The sequence below is a fragment of the Carassius auratus genome, chromosome 27, assembly GCF_003368295.1.
Source record: "Carassius auratus strain Wakin chromosome 27, ASM336829v1, whole genome shotgun sequence".
NCBI lineage: Eukaryota > Metazoa > Chordata > Actinopteri > Cypriniformes > Cyprinidae > Carassius > Carassius auratus.
The window spans coordinates 23,312,382-23,333,707 of NC_039269.1; the positions used below are offsets into that span (position 1 = coordinate 23,312,382).

Genomic DNA, 21,326 nt, shown 5'->3' on the forward strand with positions numbered 1-21,326 from the left:
GTTACATTTAGTGGAAAAACAAGTTAAAAAATGCTTATAATAGCTGGATCTGGGGCTGTGTCTTGCGCTCTCACTCACAACACTCTGAAGACTCATTCACTTTGGAAGCGTCTTGCAGCGATAATTTTCAAACCACAAACGCTTAACATTGTTAATTATACATGCAGACATTCATATGAGGAGTCTATAGCAGCAAATTAGTCAATCAGAGAACACATTTTATTTTCAAACATGAAAAAATTACAGAGGTCCGGACCTCAGTGACCTCATAGCTGGCTACGGCCATCATGTCTAATTATGCTTTTCAGTCACAATGTTTGCTGTTCAAGATTTTGATGATTAAAAAATGCATGCTGTTTTTGATATTCACTAATACTACTAGCCAGTATAATATACTGTTATGCTCTGGATAATTTTCTGGATAATTTTAGATCTGTTTTACAAATATTATTTAACGGTGTTACTGATGATACATCTCCATCTATTCCTTGACTATGAAGGTCAGTGGTGTGAACACCCCAATGAGCCGCAAAAGAGAACACCGGGTTCTTCTCATGGTGATCACCATGGTGATCTTCTATCTCCTCTGCTGGCTGCCTTATGGGATCATGGCTCTGCTGGCCACTTTTGGAGCCCCAGGACTGGTGACTGTGGAGGCTAGCATAGTGCCCTCCATCTTAGCGAAGTCCAGCACGGTCATCAATCCCGTCATCTACATCTTCATGAATAAACAGGTGAGCATAAAGAACGGTGAAGTCCTCCCAAGGTTTGGCATAAATCTTGTCTATAGTGCATAGTTCATAAATTGGAAGTACACTGTATTTATTTTTTATCTAATCATGTTTTTTCACTCAAAATGTCATCTGTTCAATGTTCAGTTTCAACATTGACTACTAAGACAGTACATTTCAAGTTATATTAATTAGCATCGGTGAACATTATGCACTTGCAAATAGTGCATAACAGTTTTTACAGGTCCATTAGACACTAATTTAAGAACCTTGATGTAGTTTTTCTTCTCTAGATACAAAAAAAAAAAAAAAAAAAAAAAAACATTGTAACCTAAGATCATAAAACCTAAAATGAGCCTATAATTAGATGACTGTTTATTTATTTCATGCCAATGATTTACCAGTTAAAACAGCTGCTCAAAATGATGCTATGCCCTTTATGTTATTTCATAATAAAAAATAGTGATTTGAAGCAATAATTCTGCAAGTGCAAGAGTTCTGTTTAGATTTGAATGGAATGTTTTGATAATTGGACAGCCTGTGTTACAAATGATTTTTGATTTTTGACAAATTACATCAAGGTCCTGGAATTATCATAATGTCTTATGTCATATTATAGCTTACATGGCTGATTCCTGTTGCATATGGGGGACACATATGATCTCCAGCATAGTTGTGAGCCCCCTGGAACTGTGGACCCTATACAGTCTTACCAAATAAAATGCACCCTTATTTATTTATTTAAATTAACTTCCATTTTAATTCTGCTTTTTAAAATCAACTTACAATTCAGCATCTCATTTGCCACTTATTTAAGAAAAATCTCAATTCAAATATGAATTATGCATAATTAACCATATGTAGCACTTAACAATAGAGATAAAGATAAAAATGCTGGCTCTGGTTGAATCAGCTGTTTGTGTGTGTGTGTGTGTGTGTGTGTGTGTACATATTCCATGTGGGCCTGCTCAAAACTGACAGATTTTCCAGATTTTTGCTTTCCCACATGAACAGAAAGTAGCTCCTTCAAAGCTGAGTGTGCTGAGCCCATTCAGTTACGTTCCGAGTCTCCAGAAAGTGGGTGCCAGAGATGTTGTGGTCCAATCAATCTACATTGTCAGTTTGATAAAAGTGATGCGAATGGTTTACTGGTGTACTCTCATGTGAAACAATCCAATTCATTGTTCTTGTTGCACCATCCGTCAAAATGTCAGCTGTGCAATGTGGCACTGATGAAGAGGGTAAATAGAATCCTGTCCCCTCCACATGTGATTAGGGACCTAATACTTATACAGACAAATCAAGCTTCTGGCAACTGAGGAAAAGGTAGACTGTGTTAACAATCCCCTATCTCAAAACAATTTGACTCTGTTTGGCTCTAAGAGATGGTTTTTAGGGCAAATCTGTTTATTTTTCCTCTTGCAGAGTGTACCGATGTGTTGCCTTGATGCAGGAAAGCAGGTCTCACTGGAGAAAAATGGAATGCCATGCAAAGGTCATAACTGGGCTGTCAACTCTGCAGTTTGAAAACCACATCAGTTAGATGCTTAGCTTCCTCAAAATTCCAAATATGTTTCACTATAAGCACCAGAGTCTGGTTTGATTCATGGAGCTTGTCATTTGTCTTGTCTAGTGCTATGTACAAACCAAAGAACACAACATAAAGTTTCACATTCCATGTAGCTACAATGCTAGTACATCCACACTGTGAAAATCAGCCTGCTTTGAAAGATTTCTTCCATCAAGTCACTTGTGTAGCTATTACAATTCTGATTAACTGATTAACTGATTACATGCAGTATGTAATTTCCAACTATCATATACATTCAGTTCATTCAGCAGCTATCTCCACAACATAATTTCTTCCATCTGAGTGTCACGGTAGGGTTTAGGAGAAACACAAAGAGAGGGTAGGATCCAAATGCAGGTAAGGGTTTTATTTAAACAGAAGGGTAAATACAAAATAAACAGTCATGAGAGACAAACAAAACCAAAAGAGGGAACCGGATGAAACGGGGAACTCGGAAGAACGAGAAGGTAGAGGAAGTCCAGGCGAACGAGAGCATGAGACACATAGGGTAAGGACTCCATAATGACAACAGAGAAAGACAGCTCTATATAGGGAAACTAATGACAGAGGATTGTCAACACCTGTGCAATTTAATTGGAGTGCAATTACTGTGAAGACAGAACCAGACTAGAGGAATTAAAGTGCCTATGGTGAAGTGCCTAAAGGGAAGTGAGCTCACTAGGGAACACCCAGGAAAACAGAGACTGGCAGCGTGACATTACCCCCTCCCCTACGGAGCAGCTAACAGATGCTCCACCTAAACCCAGGAAAACCCCAACAGAAAAAGAGGCAGGAGGGAGGTGGAGCGGCGGCGGACCAGGGGGAGGGACGGAGGGACAGAAAACAGGGACAGGAGCAACCAGGAGAAATGGAAAGGTAGAGGCAGGAAAGGTGCAACACAAAACAAGGAGTCCAGGAGGGTGGTGGACCGGCGGAGGATAAAGGGGAGGGACGGAGGGCCAGGTCCAAAGGAGGAAAAAAAAACAGGAAAAATGAATGAAAACAAACACCAAAACATGGGTACAAGGAAGACATTAAGTGATGCCCACCCGGGCGAAACAGAGGGCCATCACACCCATGAGATGAAGGCAGAAATCCGCCCAGGGCGGAGCGGAAGCCCACCACGTCCTCGCGGTCGAAGCCTGAGTGCCCCAGGGCGGAGCGGAAGACCACCACATCTTTGTGGTCAGCCCGATGGGAGGACGAAGATCACCGGTGACTAGCCTTGTCTCTTGAAGTTCGACGGTGACTAACCCTGACTCTGGAGGGTCCACGAACACCGCCTCGACCTCTGGAACGGCCTTGGGCACCGCCTCGGCCTCTGGAACCGCAGTGGGCATCGCCTCGGCCTCCGGAACAGCATCGAGCATCTCCTCGGAAGCGGCCTCGGGCCCCGCCTCGTCCTCCGGAACAGCAGTGACCACCGCCTCGGCCTCCGTAACAGCATTGGGCACCGCATCGGGAACGCCCTCGGGCACCACCTCGGCCTCCGGAACAGCAGCGGGAACCGCCTCGGCCTCCGGAACAGCATCGGGCACCGCCTCGGGAACGGCCTCGGGCCCCGCCTCGTCCTCCGGAACAGCATCGGGCACCGCCTCGGGAATGGCCTCTGGCACCGCCTCAGCCTCGGGAACGTCCTCCTGGACGGCAGCGGCCCGCTCGGGAACGTCCTCCTGGACGGCAGCGGCCCGCTCGGGAACGTCCTCCTGGACGGCAGCGGGCACCGCATCGGGAACGGCCTCGGCCACCGCCTCGACCTCCGGAACAGCAGCGGGCACCGCATCGGGAACGGCCTCGGCCACCGCCTCGGCCTCCGGAACAGCAGCGGGCACCGCATCGGGAACGGCCTCGGCCACCGCCTCCGGAACAGCAGCGGGCACCGCATCGGGAACGGCCTCGGCCACCGCCTCCGGAACAGCAGCGGGCACCGCCTCGGGCTCTGGGACAGCATCGGGCACCGCCTTGACCTCCGGAACAGCAAAGGGCACTGCCTCGACCTCCGGAACAGCAGCGGGCACTGCATCGGGAATGGCCTCGGGCCCCGCCTCGTCCTCCGGAACAGCAGCGGGCACCGCATCGGGAACGGCCTCGGCCACTGCCTCGGCCTCCGGAACAGCATCGGGCACCGCCTCGGGAACGGCCTCGTGCACCGCCTCGGCCTCCGGAACAGCAGCGGGCACCGCATCGGGAACGGCCTCGGGCACCACCTCGGCCTCCGGAACAGCAGCGGGCACCGCCTCGGCCTCCGGAACAGCAACGGGCACCGCCTCGGCCTCCGGAACAGCATCGGGCACCGCCTCGGGAACGGCCTCAGGCACCGCCTCGGCCTCCGGAACAGCATAGGGCACTGCCTCGGGAACGGCCTCGGCCACCGCCTCGGCCTCCGGAACAGCAACGGGCACCGCCTCGGCCTCCGGAACAGCATCGGGCACCGCCTCGGCCTCCGGAACAGCATCGGGCACCGCCTCGGCCTCCGGAACAGCAGCGAGCACCGCATCGGGAACGGCCTTGGGCACCGCCTCGGCCTCCGGAACAGCAGCGGGCACCGCATCGGGAACGTTCTCCGGGTCCTGAGGAACAGTAGCTGCCTGTCTCCTCCTCCGCCCTCTACGATGGAGAGTCGGTGGCGTTGAGTCGGCCATCTTGTGCTGTGGTGCTGGGCTGGCGGCCATCTTGGGCTGTGGCGCTAGGCTGGCGGCCATCTTGGGCTGTGGGGCTGGGCTGGCGGCCATCTTGGGTTGTGGGGCTGGGCTGGCGGCCATCCTGTGCTGTGGGGTTGGGGTGGCGGCCATCTTGTGCTGTGGGGCTGAGCTGGCAGCCATCTTGTGCTGTGGCGCTGAGCTGGCGGCCATCTTGTGCTGTGGCGCTGAGCTGGCGGCCATTTGGTGCCGCTGCACAGGACTGGCGGCCATCTGGTACCACGGCGCTGGCTCAGCCGATCTGCATCTCCCCTCTCCTCTCGGGACATCCTGGGGAAATGGCAGCCCCCATCCGAATCCCGGTTCGATGGGAGGCCACAGTGGCGATCGCTGCCGGACCTCCTCTCGACCGCTTGCTCCGGAGCGACCTCCCCTGGTCCCCCGGAACACCACTAGGCGAGAGCCCTCAAAACCATTTCGCTTGCTGGCTGATGAAGACATGGCAGCAGACATACCGCTGGATCCTTGTTTGATGGAGTCCTTCTGTCACGGTAGGGTTTAGGAGAAACACAAAGAGAGGGTAGGATCCAAATGCAGGTAAGGGTTTTATTTAAACAGAAGGGTAAATACAAAATAAACAGTCATGAGAGACAAACAAAACCAAAAGAGGGAACCGGATGAAACGGGGAACTCGGAAGAACGAGAAGGTAGAGGAAGTCTCGGCGAACGAGAGCATGAGACACATAGGGTAAGGACTCCATAATGACAACAGAGAAAGACAGCTCTATATAGGGAAACTAATGACAGAGGATTGTCAACACCTGTGCAATTTAATTGGAGTGCAATTACTGTGAAGACAGAACCAGACTAGAGGAATTAAAGTGCCTATGGTGAAGTGCCTAAAGGGAAGTGAGCTCACTAGGGAACACCCAGGAAAACAGAGACTGGCAGCGTGACACTGAGGACTACTTACTGAAAAATATTTTTTTATGACCAATCGTTATTTTTTTATATTTTTTATTCAACACGGTTTGATTATAGTTATTCTTCTTTGAGAATAACCTGCATGTGCGTCAAGTCTGAGGAGAAGGGTCCAGGTGAAAGAAATCATCTCCTATATTTTGAATTTGGACTGCAATTCCTAGTTCAACCACTCATTGTCAATCCTACATACAGCACCTTTCATTTTAGGCTGCATCACAAGATTTTAGATTTAGATTTCCAGTCAGTGGCGAGGTCAAAAATTGAAGAGTGGATATTGATGAAATAGGCTGCACCTCAGTGCCTACTCTCAAACTACATACAATATTTTACAACACATGCTATAAAAAATACAGGCCATAAAGTTTACTTTACTTGAATGTAGGAACTGGTAGGTATTATACAGAACAGTCTTCTTGCATTGTTAAAAAAAAGGTCTCAGCCAGCAGAATACAACAAGCATAGCTCTTTCAGGTAAAGACCAACACTGCCAAGTACATTAGCTTTCACGTAACCTCACTTTGCCCTCACACACCTGGACAGTCAAAATACACATGCGAGAATGCTGTTCATTGATTTGAGTTCTGCATTCAACCCTGTAATCCCCCGCAACTGAATTCTAAATATTCTGACAAACAGACCCCAGTCATCACACACATCCATCTACATCAATGGAGCTGTTATGGAGGGTGTTTTGAGTTTCAAATTCATTGGCATCCACATCTCTGATGACCTCACCTGGTCCTTTAACACCTCCACCCTGGTCAAAAAGGCACAACAGCGCCTTTACTTGTTACAGAGCCTTAAGAAAGTTCACCTAAGTCCCAGGATCCTTGTGGAATTCTACCATTGTACCATTGAGAGCATACTCATAAACTGCATCTCAGTATGGTACAGCAATTGCTCCACATCTGCCCTCAAGCATTCCAGCGGGTAGTGAAAACTGCTCAAAGGATCACAGGCACCCAGTTAACCACCACTGAGAACATTTATCACAAGTGCTGCCTTGGCAAGGACAGGAACATCATCAAGGATGCCTCTCATCCTTAACATGGACTTTTTATCCTCTTTCCATCCTGCAGGCGTTACAGGAACCTATGCTCTAGCACTAGTAGACTCAGGAAGAGCTACTTTCCCCAGGCCGTGACCCTCCACAACCCTCCACAACTCCACAACCCTAATCTAACCTGCACCTGCTCTCTTACTGCACTGGTCACAGTTCTTTACAAACATGTATTTGCACTACTCATATTTTGCATAGACTGTAGATTGTTTAAGCTATTGCACTGTAAACTGTCTAATGTTGTTACTGTACAAAGCACAGTCAACTATTTATATAAAAATGTTAATGCACTACTGATATTTTGCATAGAACACATTGTTTAACAATACTACTGTAGACTCAACCAACAGTATTTTTTACTACTGTTCTTATATTGCTGCTGTTGATGTACATAAAATCCCACATTGCATTCCTATCTATTTTCTGTACATACTCTGCTTAATATTGCAAATAGCAACTCCACTGTACATTCTGTAAATCATAGCTTCACTTACTCTGCACTTATATGTATATAAAACACTATATTCTTGCACTTCTGGTTAGATGATAACTTCATTTCATTAGCTCTGTACTTGTACTCTGCATATTGACAATAAAGTTGAATCTAATCTAATCTAATCTACTCTAATCTAATCTAATCTAATCACATATATATTTAAAGCAGTCCAAACCCAACATAACACTCAATATATCTTAAGATATTAGATATTAGAATTAATATCATATTGTCTATTAGATATTAGAGTGCCATTACATACATACATTTTTGTTTAAATCTGAGAGTTTTCTGACCCTGCTATGCTGTGAACCTACTGACAGAAGTGAGAAGTAGTTTGTTCAACAATTTTTTCATGAGAAGTTCACATATACATTGATTAGGTGTTGGGTCATTTTGGAGGACATGTGAAATTGTTTTTGAGGACAATATTTAACCCCAAACACCCCCCCCCAAACCTAGTAAACATGAGATTATGAATATGATAACATACTGTATGTATAACACCAAATCGAACAGTACTCTCTTACATACCCTTTTCAGTCACCAGTTGAGCAGTCTCTTCACTACATTTCCCTGCATCCCTCTTGCCACTCACCTGCACACCCTTGTCAATCACTCACACCTGGAATCTATCAGTGGATCCTCCTGACCTGTCGCTGCCAAATCAAGCTACTCATAAGAACAAGCTCACTACACACTCTCATTGTCTGGTCTTGCAGTTGCTTTGCACAGCTTACCTGATGCAACTCTCTGTTTACTCACCTTAGAGTACTCCAGCAATCTGCTCCTGGTTCTCCAGCACACCACCCATCCTCTGCTTCTGGCAATCCTCCTGAAAGAGACCCAGTTAAGCTCCCTATCAATTTCAGTTATATAAATACTTACCTAGATGTCTTGTCTGCACCTGTCTCTATCTTCAGTTAACCTGCTGTTAAAATGACTTATCCCTGTGACCTGTGACATGTTGTGTTTGCTGACAGAAGAGCAGACCTTCAACCAACAACACAGCAGGATGGGCTCCATTTTGTTTAGTCCTGCTGAGATGTTCTACTCCTGTAAGATGGCCACCCTATCAAGGAGTATTCTGAGGTGTTTATCTGAATCTCTTACCTTGTGCCCTGGAATGATGAAGTATTAAAGACTCAAGTTTGGCCTAGATAGGGCCTCTGAGGGTATTGGTTCCTGGCCAGAGTCCAGTGCGGGCTCCAGCCCCTGGTCAGAGTCCAGTGCAAGCTCAGTCTTGTGCCCACACTCGCCTCAGAGCTCTGCCAGGATCCTGCTCTAATCCAGTATATTCTCCTCCAAGATGCCTCCCAGTGTCCGCTTGTCTAGAGCACACTGTAGTGTTCCCTGCTCCTCTTCCTGAGCGCAGCCTGGATCCGGTGCTCTTCACAGAGTTTGGCCAGGGGTGCTTTCCAGTTCCTGTATCTGGTACCATGCCTACCCCAGTCCAGGAATCCATCCCAAGGTTGCTGTCCCTAAACCCATTCCAGAGAGTGAAAGATCCAACAGCTTGTTTTAGCTCTGGATCTGAGTTGAGAGCTGGTTCTAATCCCTGACCAGTGTCTCTAAATTCCTACCCTGAGAATGTTCCAGGTCCTGAATCTTGCAAGGAGATGGCTTCCATTCCTGAATGCGGTTCTGGACCAGCTTTACTATCTGAGCACAATTCAGTGCAAACTTTTATATCTTTTTGTTACATCCAGCGATTTTCTGTATTTCTCCTGTTCTGTATTTCCGTGTTTTGTTGTTATCTTAGTTCAGTTCCTGTGCTTAATTGATGGGGTGTGCTGGCGCGTGAGGCGTGTCCCAGGTGATGGCATAAAGAGGGCTTGGTTGTGGCGCGTTGAAGAGGGAGAGAGCGGGAGAGAGCGGTGTTGCTTCGTGTTTGAATTGTTGCTTTAATTTGATTTTTGGTTATGTACACTTTTGAGTTAACAAATAAATCCTTAGATATTTGTTTGCCGAACTTTCTCCTGCCTCTTTTGTTACTATTTGAGAGCGTTTTGGGCAATTGCAAGTAATGTGAACAGAGGAAAAAGCTGTGCGGTCGGACAGTAGGCTAAACCTAAACGTTATATTGTGCCTTGTGCGTGTCTGGGACCTTCGAAGGTTTTGTTAAATGCATTGACAAAAGAACAATTAATAGAACTTGCTGATCATTATAAAATAGAGCTTTCAAGTAAGCGATATAAAAAAAGAGATCAAAAGTATAGTGAATGAAGCCTTGTGCGCCAAGGGTTTACTGATAGCGTCTGCCGATGCATCTAAAGATGATGATGATGAAATAGTTTCTCCGACTTCAGGTCATGCTGAAAAATTAACCTTTGCAAAAAGAATTATTACTCTTACAATTAGAAAATCATAAGTTAGAACATCAAATGCATATGGACAGTTTGCGTCAAAACGAACAAAATAAACGTGCGAAACGAACAAAAGCTTGAACTTGAAGCTGAATGTTTGGATTTAATAAGACAAGGGAGAATGTCTGGTTTAGGGGATTCAAAGTTCGATATCTCCACTAGTTTACGGCTTCTTCCCTCATTTAATGAGAAGGATGTCGACACTTTTTTTCTGTTATTTGAAAGGGTGGCAGACGTGCAGGGTTGGCCTGATATACATTGCGCTCTTATGTTGCAGTGTACTCTTACGGGGAAAGCACAGAGAGCGTTCTCCGCTCTCAGTGTGGATGATGCGAAAGACTATGAAATCATAAAGGCGTCAGTTTTAAGATCATTTGAATTAATTCCAGAAGCCTATCGGCAGTGATTCAGAGAAATGCGAAGATATTTCGATCAAACCAATGTGGAGTTTGCGAGAGATTTGCGGTTACAATACCAACGCTGGTGCGTCGCCTCTAATGTTCAATCAATTGATAACATGACAGACTTAATAATCTTAGAGCAATTTAAGAACACATTGCCAGAGCGTGTTGCGATATATATTGCTGAAAAGCAGGCATCAAACGAGGCTGATGCTGCGGTGTTGGTGGATGAATACGAACTAACACATAAAGCTCATTCTGGCGAACGCGTGTGTTCAGTAAGGGGACAAAGAGACGCATTTTCTTTTCGTAATAAAACTCCAAACGTTAATCCTCTACTAGTAAATCAGGATCTCTCAAGTGTAACATCTGATGCAGAGCAAATTTGCCGTTATTGCCAAGGGAAAGGTCATTGGAAAGGGAGCTGTCCAGTGCTGAAGTCAAAAGCTAAAGCTCGTTTTTCGTTTGTTAAACCTGCTGCTTTGGTGGTGTCGCCTGGTAATTCAGAGGTTGTGCTTAGTAAACTGAAGCCTAATTATCTTCCATTTATTTCAGATGGATTTGTTTCACTACTTGGCAACGAGGAGAAGTTTACTGTAAAAATCTTGCGGGATACAGGAGCATCAGAGTCCTTTATATTGGAGTCTGTGTTGCCGTTTTCTTCTTCCTCAAGGTCCGGGAGGTCACTTTTGGTGAGAGGTATTGATCTTAGTACTTTAGAAGTCCCTTTACATAAGGTTGTGCTCTACTCTGAGTTGGTAGAGGGTGAAGTTGAGTTGGGAGTCCGTCCGGCCTTACCTGTTGATGGGGTGTCTGTTATATTAGGAAATAGTTTAGCTGGCTGCCGTGTTTGGCAGACTAGTCCCATTCCTGTGGTGACTGATTCTCCTCAGCTGGGGAATGAATCTGATGACTGTTTTAAAGAATTTCCTCAGGTGTTTGCTGCTTGTGCGGTGACTCGTGCTGCTAGTCATGCTGACGTGGAAGACCTGGAGGTTAAGATTTTAAGGTTAAGGTCTTACACCAGCTTCATATTAGACACAACAAAGCCTTGGCTTACCATCCTCAGAGTCAAGGTGTTCTTGAACGTTTCCATCAGACACTAAAGTCCCTTCTCCGTGAATATTGTATGGAGCTGGGACGTAACTGGGAGGAAGGTTTGCCATGGCTGTTGCTTGCCTCTAGGGAAGCCGTTCTAGAGAGTACAGGATTCAGCCCTAATGATTTAGTGTTTGGCCATTCTGTACGTGGAGCTTTGGCTGTCCTAAAAAATGGTGTGGACCTCAAAGAACCACCAAAAGCCTTGTGTGATTATGTCAATGGTTTTAGGAGACGTCTTTATGAGGCGGGGAGGTTGGCCCGTGAGAAGTTAACAAACACACAGTCTAAAATGAAGGAGCAGTATGATAAGCAAACACAGTGTTGGCTCTTTTGCCGGTCGTGTCATCTCCTTTCCAGGCAAAGTTTTCTGGACCGTATACGGTTGTCAGGAAGGTTTCAGATGTTAATTATGTAATTGCCACTCCGGGCAGAAGGAAAAATACTCAGTTGTGTCACCTTAACCTGCTTAAGCCATATCACAAACGTTCAGATGCATTTAAGAGTAAAACTGCTGCATAGCCTGTGGCTCTAAGTGATGCCAATTTGTCTCCTGTTTTTTCTCTTGTTCCTCCGGTGGCAGCGCAGGAGCAGGAGGAGATCAGAACTCCTGATGATGGGGTTTTGCGTGCACGTTTGCACAATTCTGAGATATTGAAGCAACTTCCACAGTTGCTGCAGCACTTGTCTGGGAACAAGTGTACTGAGATAATTAATTTAATTAATGATTTTCCAACTCTCTTCTCAGATACTCCGACTCAGACGCATGTCTTGGAACATTATATAAATATTGGTAAGGCTTCTCCAATTAGGCAGCGGTTTTATCATGCTTCCCAAGAGAAGAGAAAGTACATCGACACAGAGGTAGAGTACCTTCTCGACAGTGGGCTGGCTGAACCTTCTGCATCGGCCTGGGCATCACCATGCCTTCTGGTTAACAAGCCAGATGGTACCTTTAGGCTTTGCACTGACTATCGGAAACTTAATGCGTTCACAAAGCTAGATAGTTTTCCCTTACATCACATAGAGGATTGTGTAGACCAAGTTGGTGCCGCGACATTTGTTAGTAAATTCAATCTCCTTAAGGGCTACTGGCAGGTGCCCTTGACTCACCGTGCAAGAGAGGTGTCTACTTTTATTACTTCACAAGGGTTGTTTTCATATAAGGTAATGAGTTTTGGGTTACGAAATTCTCCTGTCACCAAGAAGATGAACACGGTGTTGATCGTCCGGTTTCTTTTTTTCTCTCGAAATTTTCTTTCTTATCAGGCAAATTATTCTGTCATTGAGAAAGAAGCTTTGGCATTAATCTGGGCGCTTCAACATTTTGATGTATATGTAGCTGGTGCCTTTTCTCTGGTGGTATATTGTTACCATAATCCGTTAACTTTCTTGCACTCCCTTCAAAATCCAAATCAGCGCCTAATAAGATGGGCTCTTTTCCTGCAACCATACCACTTGGGTATTCGTCACATTAAAGGCACAGATAATGTGATTGCAGATGCCTTATCTCGTGCTCCCGCTGGTTAATGTTTTGCTCTTTGTTACCCTATGTGTTTTTTTTCTGTCTCTTCTGTCTTCCAGGGCCTGGATAACAGAAGTTGGACAGTTGTGAATTGTGTCTGAATAAAGGGGTTACAACATTTGTATATAGTATGATGTGTTTTTGTACATATTTTTTTAAGTGTTTTGCACATTTTTCTGCATTAAATTTTCACTCTTAACACTATGGTACTAAGTTTCCTGTAGTGTTATTCACATTATGGTTGTGGTGTAGCAAAGCCTCCAAGAACCGTTTTTTAAGTTGGTGGGAGGGGGTGTTACATCCAGCGATTGTATGTATTTCTCCTGTAGCAACAATGAGTCTTACAGAATAATTAACTCAAATGATATATAGGGAATTTGAATAATTAATCAGGAATATGATTAATTTATATCTCAGATGACAGTTACATTAAATTCGATTGATTAAGAAAAATAGCTCAATTGCCAAAACCAATAAATAATCACAGGGCACTGTAATTTACTCATTAATATGTCAATATTCCATTCTCCATATCAATTGTTATGATATGCCTTACTGTAAATTACTGCAAATCAAACAGTGGTTTGACCAGCAAACCAAATTGACTATCAATTTCCAATAAAGTTATCACTTATTATAATTCAAGGAAAAATATTCTCTGGCCATGAAAACATTATCCTATCCTTATGATAAATTTAGTTTCTAAATTTAAAGCTTGTAGCTATAGATCAGACATCTCAGTGACTCATAATGTGAGTGGGGTGGAGTCCAAGCCAATCGTCAGTATATGGGTTTTTAATAATTAAACTAGTAATACATCAAACTACAAATCACACAGAGTAAATATGCGTACGACAATACAAACAGTAAGCTTTACAAGACATAACTGAATCCAAATAAGAGAGAGAGAGAGAGAGAAAATAGAATGAGATCACATAAGGAGCTCAGGTATGGAAATCATAGTCAGTAACTTTTGGAAGCCAACAACGATCAGATCATAACAACACTTTAAAGCAGCATTTAAATCTCCATAGAGAAAGTGATACTTGCAAAGTGTCCAATGTGCATGAGCTGGACATCGGGGCGCGCTGCTTTTGAAACCGCGGGCGTGTGCCGGAGGCCATGTGACGCGCGTGCACGCTGCGCTTGATCTTGGCATGAGCGTGGAGCACGTGGTCCTTTGTTCTGTCCTCGCGCGGTATTTGAAAGGTTCAACAAACAATGTTCCAGAATTCGTCTTCCTTGCGTGGAGAGGCGAATAGTTGAATCAACTTAGTAAAGAAAAGAAAAGAAACAACAAAAACGAAAACTTCCAAAGGAGCCATTAAAATAGCTTTTTCTTTCAGCCCCTGTGCTGAGGGGGTTTGCAACGGAAGCAACGTTGGTCGCACAGGAGAGCAGCGTGTCCGAGAACGGAGACGGAGAAGAAGAGAAAGGGCGGACCTTGTTCGGTCGTTCTTATGGCTTGAAATGGTTCACGCCCCTTTTTCGCGTAAACAGCCAATGAAAGTCCGCGATCTGAAGCGGAGGGAAAAGTTCCTTTGTCTCTGTGGAGACAACCCCCCCTGGAGATCTAGGGCTTGTCCAAATTCCAGGGATTATTCTAGCAAGTTTGTAATTCAGATTACATACATTTTTCATTACTTTGCTCTAGATAAATGGGTCTGTCAGAACATGACGATCACAACAATATTAAACATAATATGTATAAGTGATCAAAACATGAAATTACATTCAAATGCAGAATTACACATATTTAAAGATTTGATTAACACATGATAACATTGCAGATAGTCTTAATTTATATGGAAACATCTAATGTACCAAAAAGGGAATACGTAAAACATGTATAAAACATAAAAACAGAAAGTTAATGAATACATTCCATAGAATGCATTGTTCAAAAGAAGCCAGTGATTTGGCTTCTCTCCTGTCCTGTGTGGTGCAAATTGTTTCCTGCCAAGCCATGTACTGCAGCAGCATCTGCACTTGGATGGAACGCATTTCATGCTGTGGGTCAGACTAGTACTGGCCTGAACACCATAGGTTCTGCAGGCGTATCAGGCTGATTCAAATAAATAAATAAATAAATAAATAAGTCTGAGTGCCAGGAGGAGACTTTTGATATGTTTCTCACTCACTGTGCTCAAGTGTCGGGGCTGTCAAAAAATAAATAAATAAACAGTCCCGACCCGATCCAGGTCCTCTGGGGTAGGAGGTTCAAACAGAGAGTGTGGCGAGTTGTGCGCCCCCTCATAAGACTGGGGAGCAGCTTGTAACACTTGGCAGCCGCAGATGGAGCTGGACTAAAGTACGGTCATCACGACCAAAGCAAGGGCCTTAAGCTGTGCCCAGGACAAAGGGTGTGTCCCCTCACGGAGGGCCCTGGAAAATTCCATCAGAAGTATAAGGCTACTTCCTGGCACCCTTAGGGGATCACTGAACAACCTCTGCCACCACCGGTGTTTCGGGGGGCAGTGGCCTCCAGTAAATTGATACATGCTCTGTTGCTTCCTGCCACGTTTCAGGACACCAGATATCTTAATCCCCCTCCCCCCCCCCACAACAAACGAAGTGTCACAATTAAGTGCTCTTTTTGGAGAAGCTGGCAGCGTGGAAGCTACTGCCAAATATCTCCCCATGAGATGTAGTGAAGGGCTACAGGATTCAGTTTGCACATCGTCTTCTGCGTTTCAACAGCGTGGTCTCCACCTCTGTGAAACCGGCACGTGCATATCTGTTGACACAGGAATCACAGATTCTGCTGTTCAAAGGGGCCATAGAATGTTTTCCCCTGCCAGACAGAAAGTCAGGCTACTACAGTCTGTATTTCTTGATTCCCAAGAAAGACGAGGGGCTGCGTCCAATCATGGATCTATGGACGTGTATTTTCATCTTGAAATATTACAACAAATCAGGAGGTTCCTGAGGTTCGCTTTCGGGGGCGAAGCTTACCAGTGTCACGTTCTTCCTTTCGGCCTAGCTTTGTTATCCCGCACTTATACGTAATTCATGGATGAAGCTCTGGCTCCTCTACGACTCCAGGGCATCCACATTTAAAATGCATGTAAACGACTGACTGAATCTGACCCAGTCTCAAGAGCTTGTGCTTTGACATCAGCATGTCGTCCTAGCTCATCTCGAATCTCTGGGGTTGAGACTCAACGCCAAGAAAAGCGCTCTCTCTCAGGCTCAGAGGACAACGTATTTGGGTGTGGTATGGGATTTGATCATAATGCAGACACGTCTGTCTCCTGCATGCATCAAATCCATTCTAAACACCCTAAAGAACATCAAGCTAGGCCAGAAAGTCACTGTTCATCACTTTCAGAAGGTTTTAGGTCTCATGGCAGCTGCATCCACGGTGATACCTTTGGGCCTCCTGCACATGAGACCATTTCAGTTGTGGCTCAGAGCCAGGGGATTTCATCCAAGGGCCAATCCCCAGTGGCAATTAAGGGCTACGCGCCAGGGGCTTCGTACCCTATCAATGTGGTCCAGACCCCGGTTTCTGACTTTGGGTCCCACTCTAGGTCCGTGTTGTCATCGCAAGATGCTAATGACAGACGCTTCCCTCATGGGCTGGGGAGCGGCCCTTAGTTGGCATGCCCAGCCCAAGGGATCTGGAGAGGTCATCTTCTCGAATTGGCACATTAATTGCCTCAAAATGAAGACTGTATTTCTGGCCCTGAAATACTTTCTCCAGCAGTTGAGAGGCTACCATGTCCTAGTGCGGGTGGACAACACATCTGTAGTCTCTTACATAAATCGCCAGAGCGGACTGCAGTCGCTCCGCTCGAACGAGTTAGCGCACCAGGTTCTGCTTTGGGCACAGGACAAGTTCCTGTCCCTCAGGGCGATTTACATTCCTGGGTATATGAATGTGGGAGCAGACTTGCTGTCCAGACAAGCTGTGAAACACGGGAAATGGAAACTACACCCCTAAGTAGTCAAATCTGGGAAAGATTTCAAGTAGCAGAAGTGGACCTCTGTGCTTCACAAGAGATGGCATAATGTCCCCTCTACATCTCTCTGACTCATCCAGTTCCCCTGGCCGACCGGAGTTTGGTTCTCAGATCTAATATCCCTCCTCGATGGCTCGCCATGGGTGATTCCAGTCAGGAGAGATCTTCTCTCAGGCACAGAGGACAGTACTTAATCCCTGGCCTGAGCTCTGGAACCTTCACGTCTGGCCACTGAGGGGGACCAACTAGAGATGCTGGCCTTCCAGCCACAGTAATAGAGACTATTCTAAGTGCTAGGACTCCCTCCACTAGAAGAGCTTATGCCCTCATATGGAGTGTTTTTGAGGGCTGGTGCATGACACACCATGCAGACCCAGCTCACTGCCAAATTGTTTCAGTACTGGAGTTCCTGCAAGAGTAATTGTCCTCAGGCACATGCCTTAGTACTCTCAGAACTTACATGGCCGCTAGTTTGGTTTGCCATGTTTTGATTGACTGGTTTTCTGTGGGGAAGCACCCTCTGGTCGCCCGCTTCATTCATGGGGCTCAGAGGTTGAGGCACCCACTAGAGCTACGTCCCCTTCAGGGGATTTTGCCGTAGTGCTCGAGGGGCTGGCTGGCACCCCTTTCGAACCATTAGAATCAGCGTCTGCCAGGCTTCTGACTCTAAAGATGTTTTTTCTTATGGGCATTACCTCTCTAAGGAGAATTTGAGATTTACAGGCTTTGTCAGTCCTGCCATCCTGTCCCGATTTTGCCCCTAGGCGAGTCAAAGCTATTTTGCATCCTCACCCTAACTATCTTCCAAAAGTTCCTTTCTCGACCATACATCCGGTCATTCTCGAAGCTTTCTGTCCTCCGCCATTTACGACATTGGAGCAGCAAAGACTTCATTTACTGTGTCCAGTACGTGCTCTTCAGACTTACGTCCACCGCACTAGCCAGTGGCATAAGTCAGAGCAACTTTTCATATGCCATGGGGGCCACAACCGGGGGGGGAGGTGGCGGCTGCCTCCAGGCAAACAGTTTCACATTGGGTTAGGGATGTTCCTGCTCAAGTGCTTTGACGCAATGTATTTTGTTTAAAGCACTATATAAATAAAGGTGATTGATGATGTGGCAGGTTGGTCCTCTCTGCACACATTTGTCAGATTCTATAGTTTGGATGTCGATGCTACTCTGGGCTCGCATGCCCTTGAGCGCACATCCACATGAGTCATGTCTGAGACCTCTTCGATGTTTGTGCACACAAACTACACAACCTTGGGGGTCCAGACACTTACAGTGTGGAGGCATTGGTATTCTCGTTCCCATTAGCGCTATTGAGCGCAGCATCGAGAGTAGCTTTTGAAAGGGAACGTCTCGGATTACTTAAGTGTGACCCTGTTCCCTGAAAAAGCGGGAACGAGATGCTGCGCCTCAATGCCGCTCTGTCGACGTGTCCGGATGTTTCTTCAGACAAAGGGGTAACCTGAGGATGTTTCCGTTTCACGTCTATTTATAACCTGGAGGTGCACGTTATCAGTATATTTTTTTACAATACGTTTTTATTACATGAAATAGCTTAAATAATGCAAATCCAAAAAAAATGGGGGGGGGGGGGGGTGGGATTTGATGGGTATTTAGGAAAACGCTGCCATATGTCAACAGTGTACCACAATGGAAAATGGCCCAAAAAGTAGTAAAAATATTGAATGGTTATAACGTCTCGGGTTACTTCACTGTAACCTTTTTCAGGAGGAGCTGCGTCGAAAACGCTATGGGGAATGCACTTAGCATGAGTGACTCTGAATATTGTGTGTAATCTGTCTCATGGAAGAGCGTGACGTCATGGGTGGGGTGACATAAGCGACCAGGAAGCTATGAAAGCATATTCAGCAAGTGCTCTCTGTGTGCATGTTATTCTGTCTTGTCAGTCTTATTTATTGTTGTTTGTCACTATTAGCTCCTCAAAGAGTAAGCAATAGTCAAAGTGCAAAGCTAAGACGAGACATCTGAAAGGCGAATCCAGATCGCATCTCATACTGTGTGCTCCTCCCTGCCCTCGCTATATCACAAGTGGGGATACACACAGTCTGTGCACGGTCTGCCTGGGATCGAAGCATGCTGTTTCAGCACTTGAGGAAGCTGACTGCCTGCACTGTGTATAGCCAGTGCAGACGCTTCGATCCCAGAGGGCTCTCCTTGCATATCTGGGGATGGGCTGGAGACGTCTTTTCCTATCTCCAACTGTGTTCCCTAGATATAGAGTTCGTTCTCGTGGCTCGGAAGCCCACGCTGCGGTTCCTTCCCCCTCTAACTGTGAACTCGCAGCTGCAGCTATTTATCTTCGAAGAGATTCATTTTGTTTGTGTGACTAAGTGGCTCGTACTCTGCCGAGGCAACACGTGTATTACATCATTTTAAGTTTTGATGTGAATCTTACCAAACCAGACTGTGTTTACTTGTCTGATTGGTTAGGTGCATTTAATTCTGAGGAATTAATTTCAGTATTTATCTGACTATGAGAAGTTAGTTATGGATTGTATCACAAGCCAGACCATGTGTACTTGTCTGCTTGTTTGACTCCATTTAATATTGAGGAATTAAATGAGGCATTAATCTGACTATCATAAGTTAGTGAGTGCTGCTCTCAGTTTCTTCCACCCACGAGCGTTGCGGTGCTGAGAATCGTCTCAGGTTACAAATGTAACCTTGGTTCCCTGAGAACAGGGAACGAGACAATACGTCAACGACGCTATGGGGAACGCCTCAGGTGTGACAGGTGTCTGAAATCAAATATCAACTCACAGCAATCATGCTGACCGGCGACAGCCGTGAATCATCAGCTTGAATGATGAGCGTGCGACCTGGATATAAAAAGGGCGCCTTGAAACCATGACAATATCCTTTCGTCTGAAGGGACTGTTTGGCAGGCAGACCCTGAGGCATGGCTGGGAGACGTATTGTCTCGTTCCCTGTTCTCAGGGAACCAAGGTTACATTTGTAACCTGAGACGTTCCCTTTCGAAGGGAACTTCGACAATACGTCAACGACGCTATGGGGAACGAAATACCCACGCCGCCATGCTAAAGGGAGTGCATGCCCAATGGCAGTGACAACTGTCAGAACCAGCAATTCAATGAACGCTAGAACCATTCACCCTCAGGTCACACAGGGCTGTCAGTGACAGCACTCCCTACGGTCATAGCCCAAGCTATATGATACCACAGAAAACCTCCATAAACATAGTTTAGTGAAAGGTCTACCTGGGCCTGCTCAAGGGCCTAGGACCACAACTTCAACTTCTTAGAAGGGGTCCCTTCTAGGGAATGTGGCTAGGGAACCCGAGGGAACCCCAGCCAGTCACTATTCAGGGGAATGTACCACCTGAAATGCCACCAGGCAGACCTGACCTGGTGTCACTACATAAGACACTACAGACTGGCCACTTCCTGTCTGTCCGAAGACAGAGCCTCTGGACACTTGCCTTTAGGAAGGCATCCAGCCCGAGGAACTGCGGAGCAGGCAGTGAACCACTCGGCCCGGATCTCAGAGACGGGATATCCTGGAGAGTATGACTCAGCATAGTGCTTTACAACCCTTGCCAGCGAGGGGAGTTTCTCTACTCGATCCACGGATCTACCCAGTGTTTGTGTTTCAAAAAACACTGAGGAGGCCTGTGAGGGCCTAAGGATTGATCTAACTGGGAGGCCTCATGAGAGGCCTACGACCGACTGACCAGACTCAGGAGACCACATACTCACATTGACCCTCAGTGAGGGGAGCATAAGATCTACCTGGTAGGCAACCAGGCTGTAGCAGGATAAAAAGGTTCCAGGAGGGAACCCGTAGCAGAGAATAAAAACTTGAGCCGAGCCAGGGCGCAAACTCACCTCCGGTAGCTGCCTGATAAGGACTGCTAAACTGAAAGTAAGTGGCCACTAGCTTACAAAACCCAGCATCACCGTGAAACTACTCCCAGGGAGACCTGGAGAGGCCTACTACCTGACCACCACAGTATGTGGGAGCTCACCTTCGGAGAGGCCTGGTGAAGCCTACTACCTAATAACCACAATATGTGGGAGTTCACCTACAGAGAGGCCTAGAGAGGCCTACTACCTGTTACCAGATAACCACCTTAAGTGGAAACTGAAAGAAATTTGGAACTCAACTCCAGGGAGGCCTGGTGAGGCCTACTACCTGACAACCACAGTATGTGGGAGCTCACCTTCAGAGAGGCCTGGTGAAGCCTACTATCTGATAACCACAATATGTGGGAGTTCACCTACAGAGAGGCCTAGAGAGGCCTACTACCTGTTACCAGATAACCACCTTAAGTGGAAACTGAAAGTCATTTGGAACTCAACTCCAGGGAGGCCTGGTGAGGCCTACTACCTGACAACCACAGTATGTGGGAGCTCAACTTCAGGGAGGCCTAGTGAGGCCTACTACCTGATAAACACAGTGCAGGAAAGCTTACTATCAGGGAGGCCTGGAGAGGCCTACTAC

At 46.1% G+C, this 21,326-nt stretch overlaps 1 protein-coding gene across 1 annotated transcript in view; it reads left to right on the forward strand.

Annotated features, from left to right (window-relative positions):
• The first annotated feature begins 514 nt into the window (after positions 1-514).
• Positions 515-21,326, forward strand: part of tmtopsa (teleost multiple tissue opsin a) — a 41,035-nt gene continuing 20,223 nt past the window's right edge. The window contains exon 1 of the mRNA XM_026206765.1: positions 515-734. Within this exon, the coding sequence (XP_026062550.1) occupies positions 522-734 (213 nt within the window). The 5' untranslated portion in view covers positions 515-521. The remainder of the gene's footprint in view (positions 735-21,326) is intronic.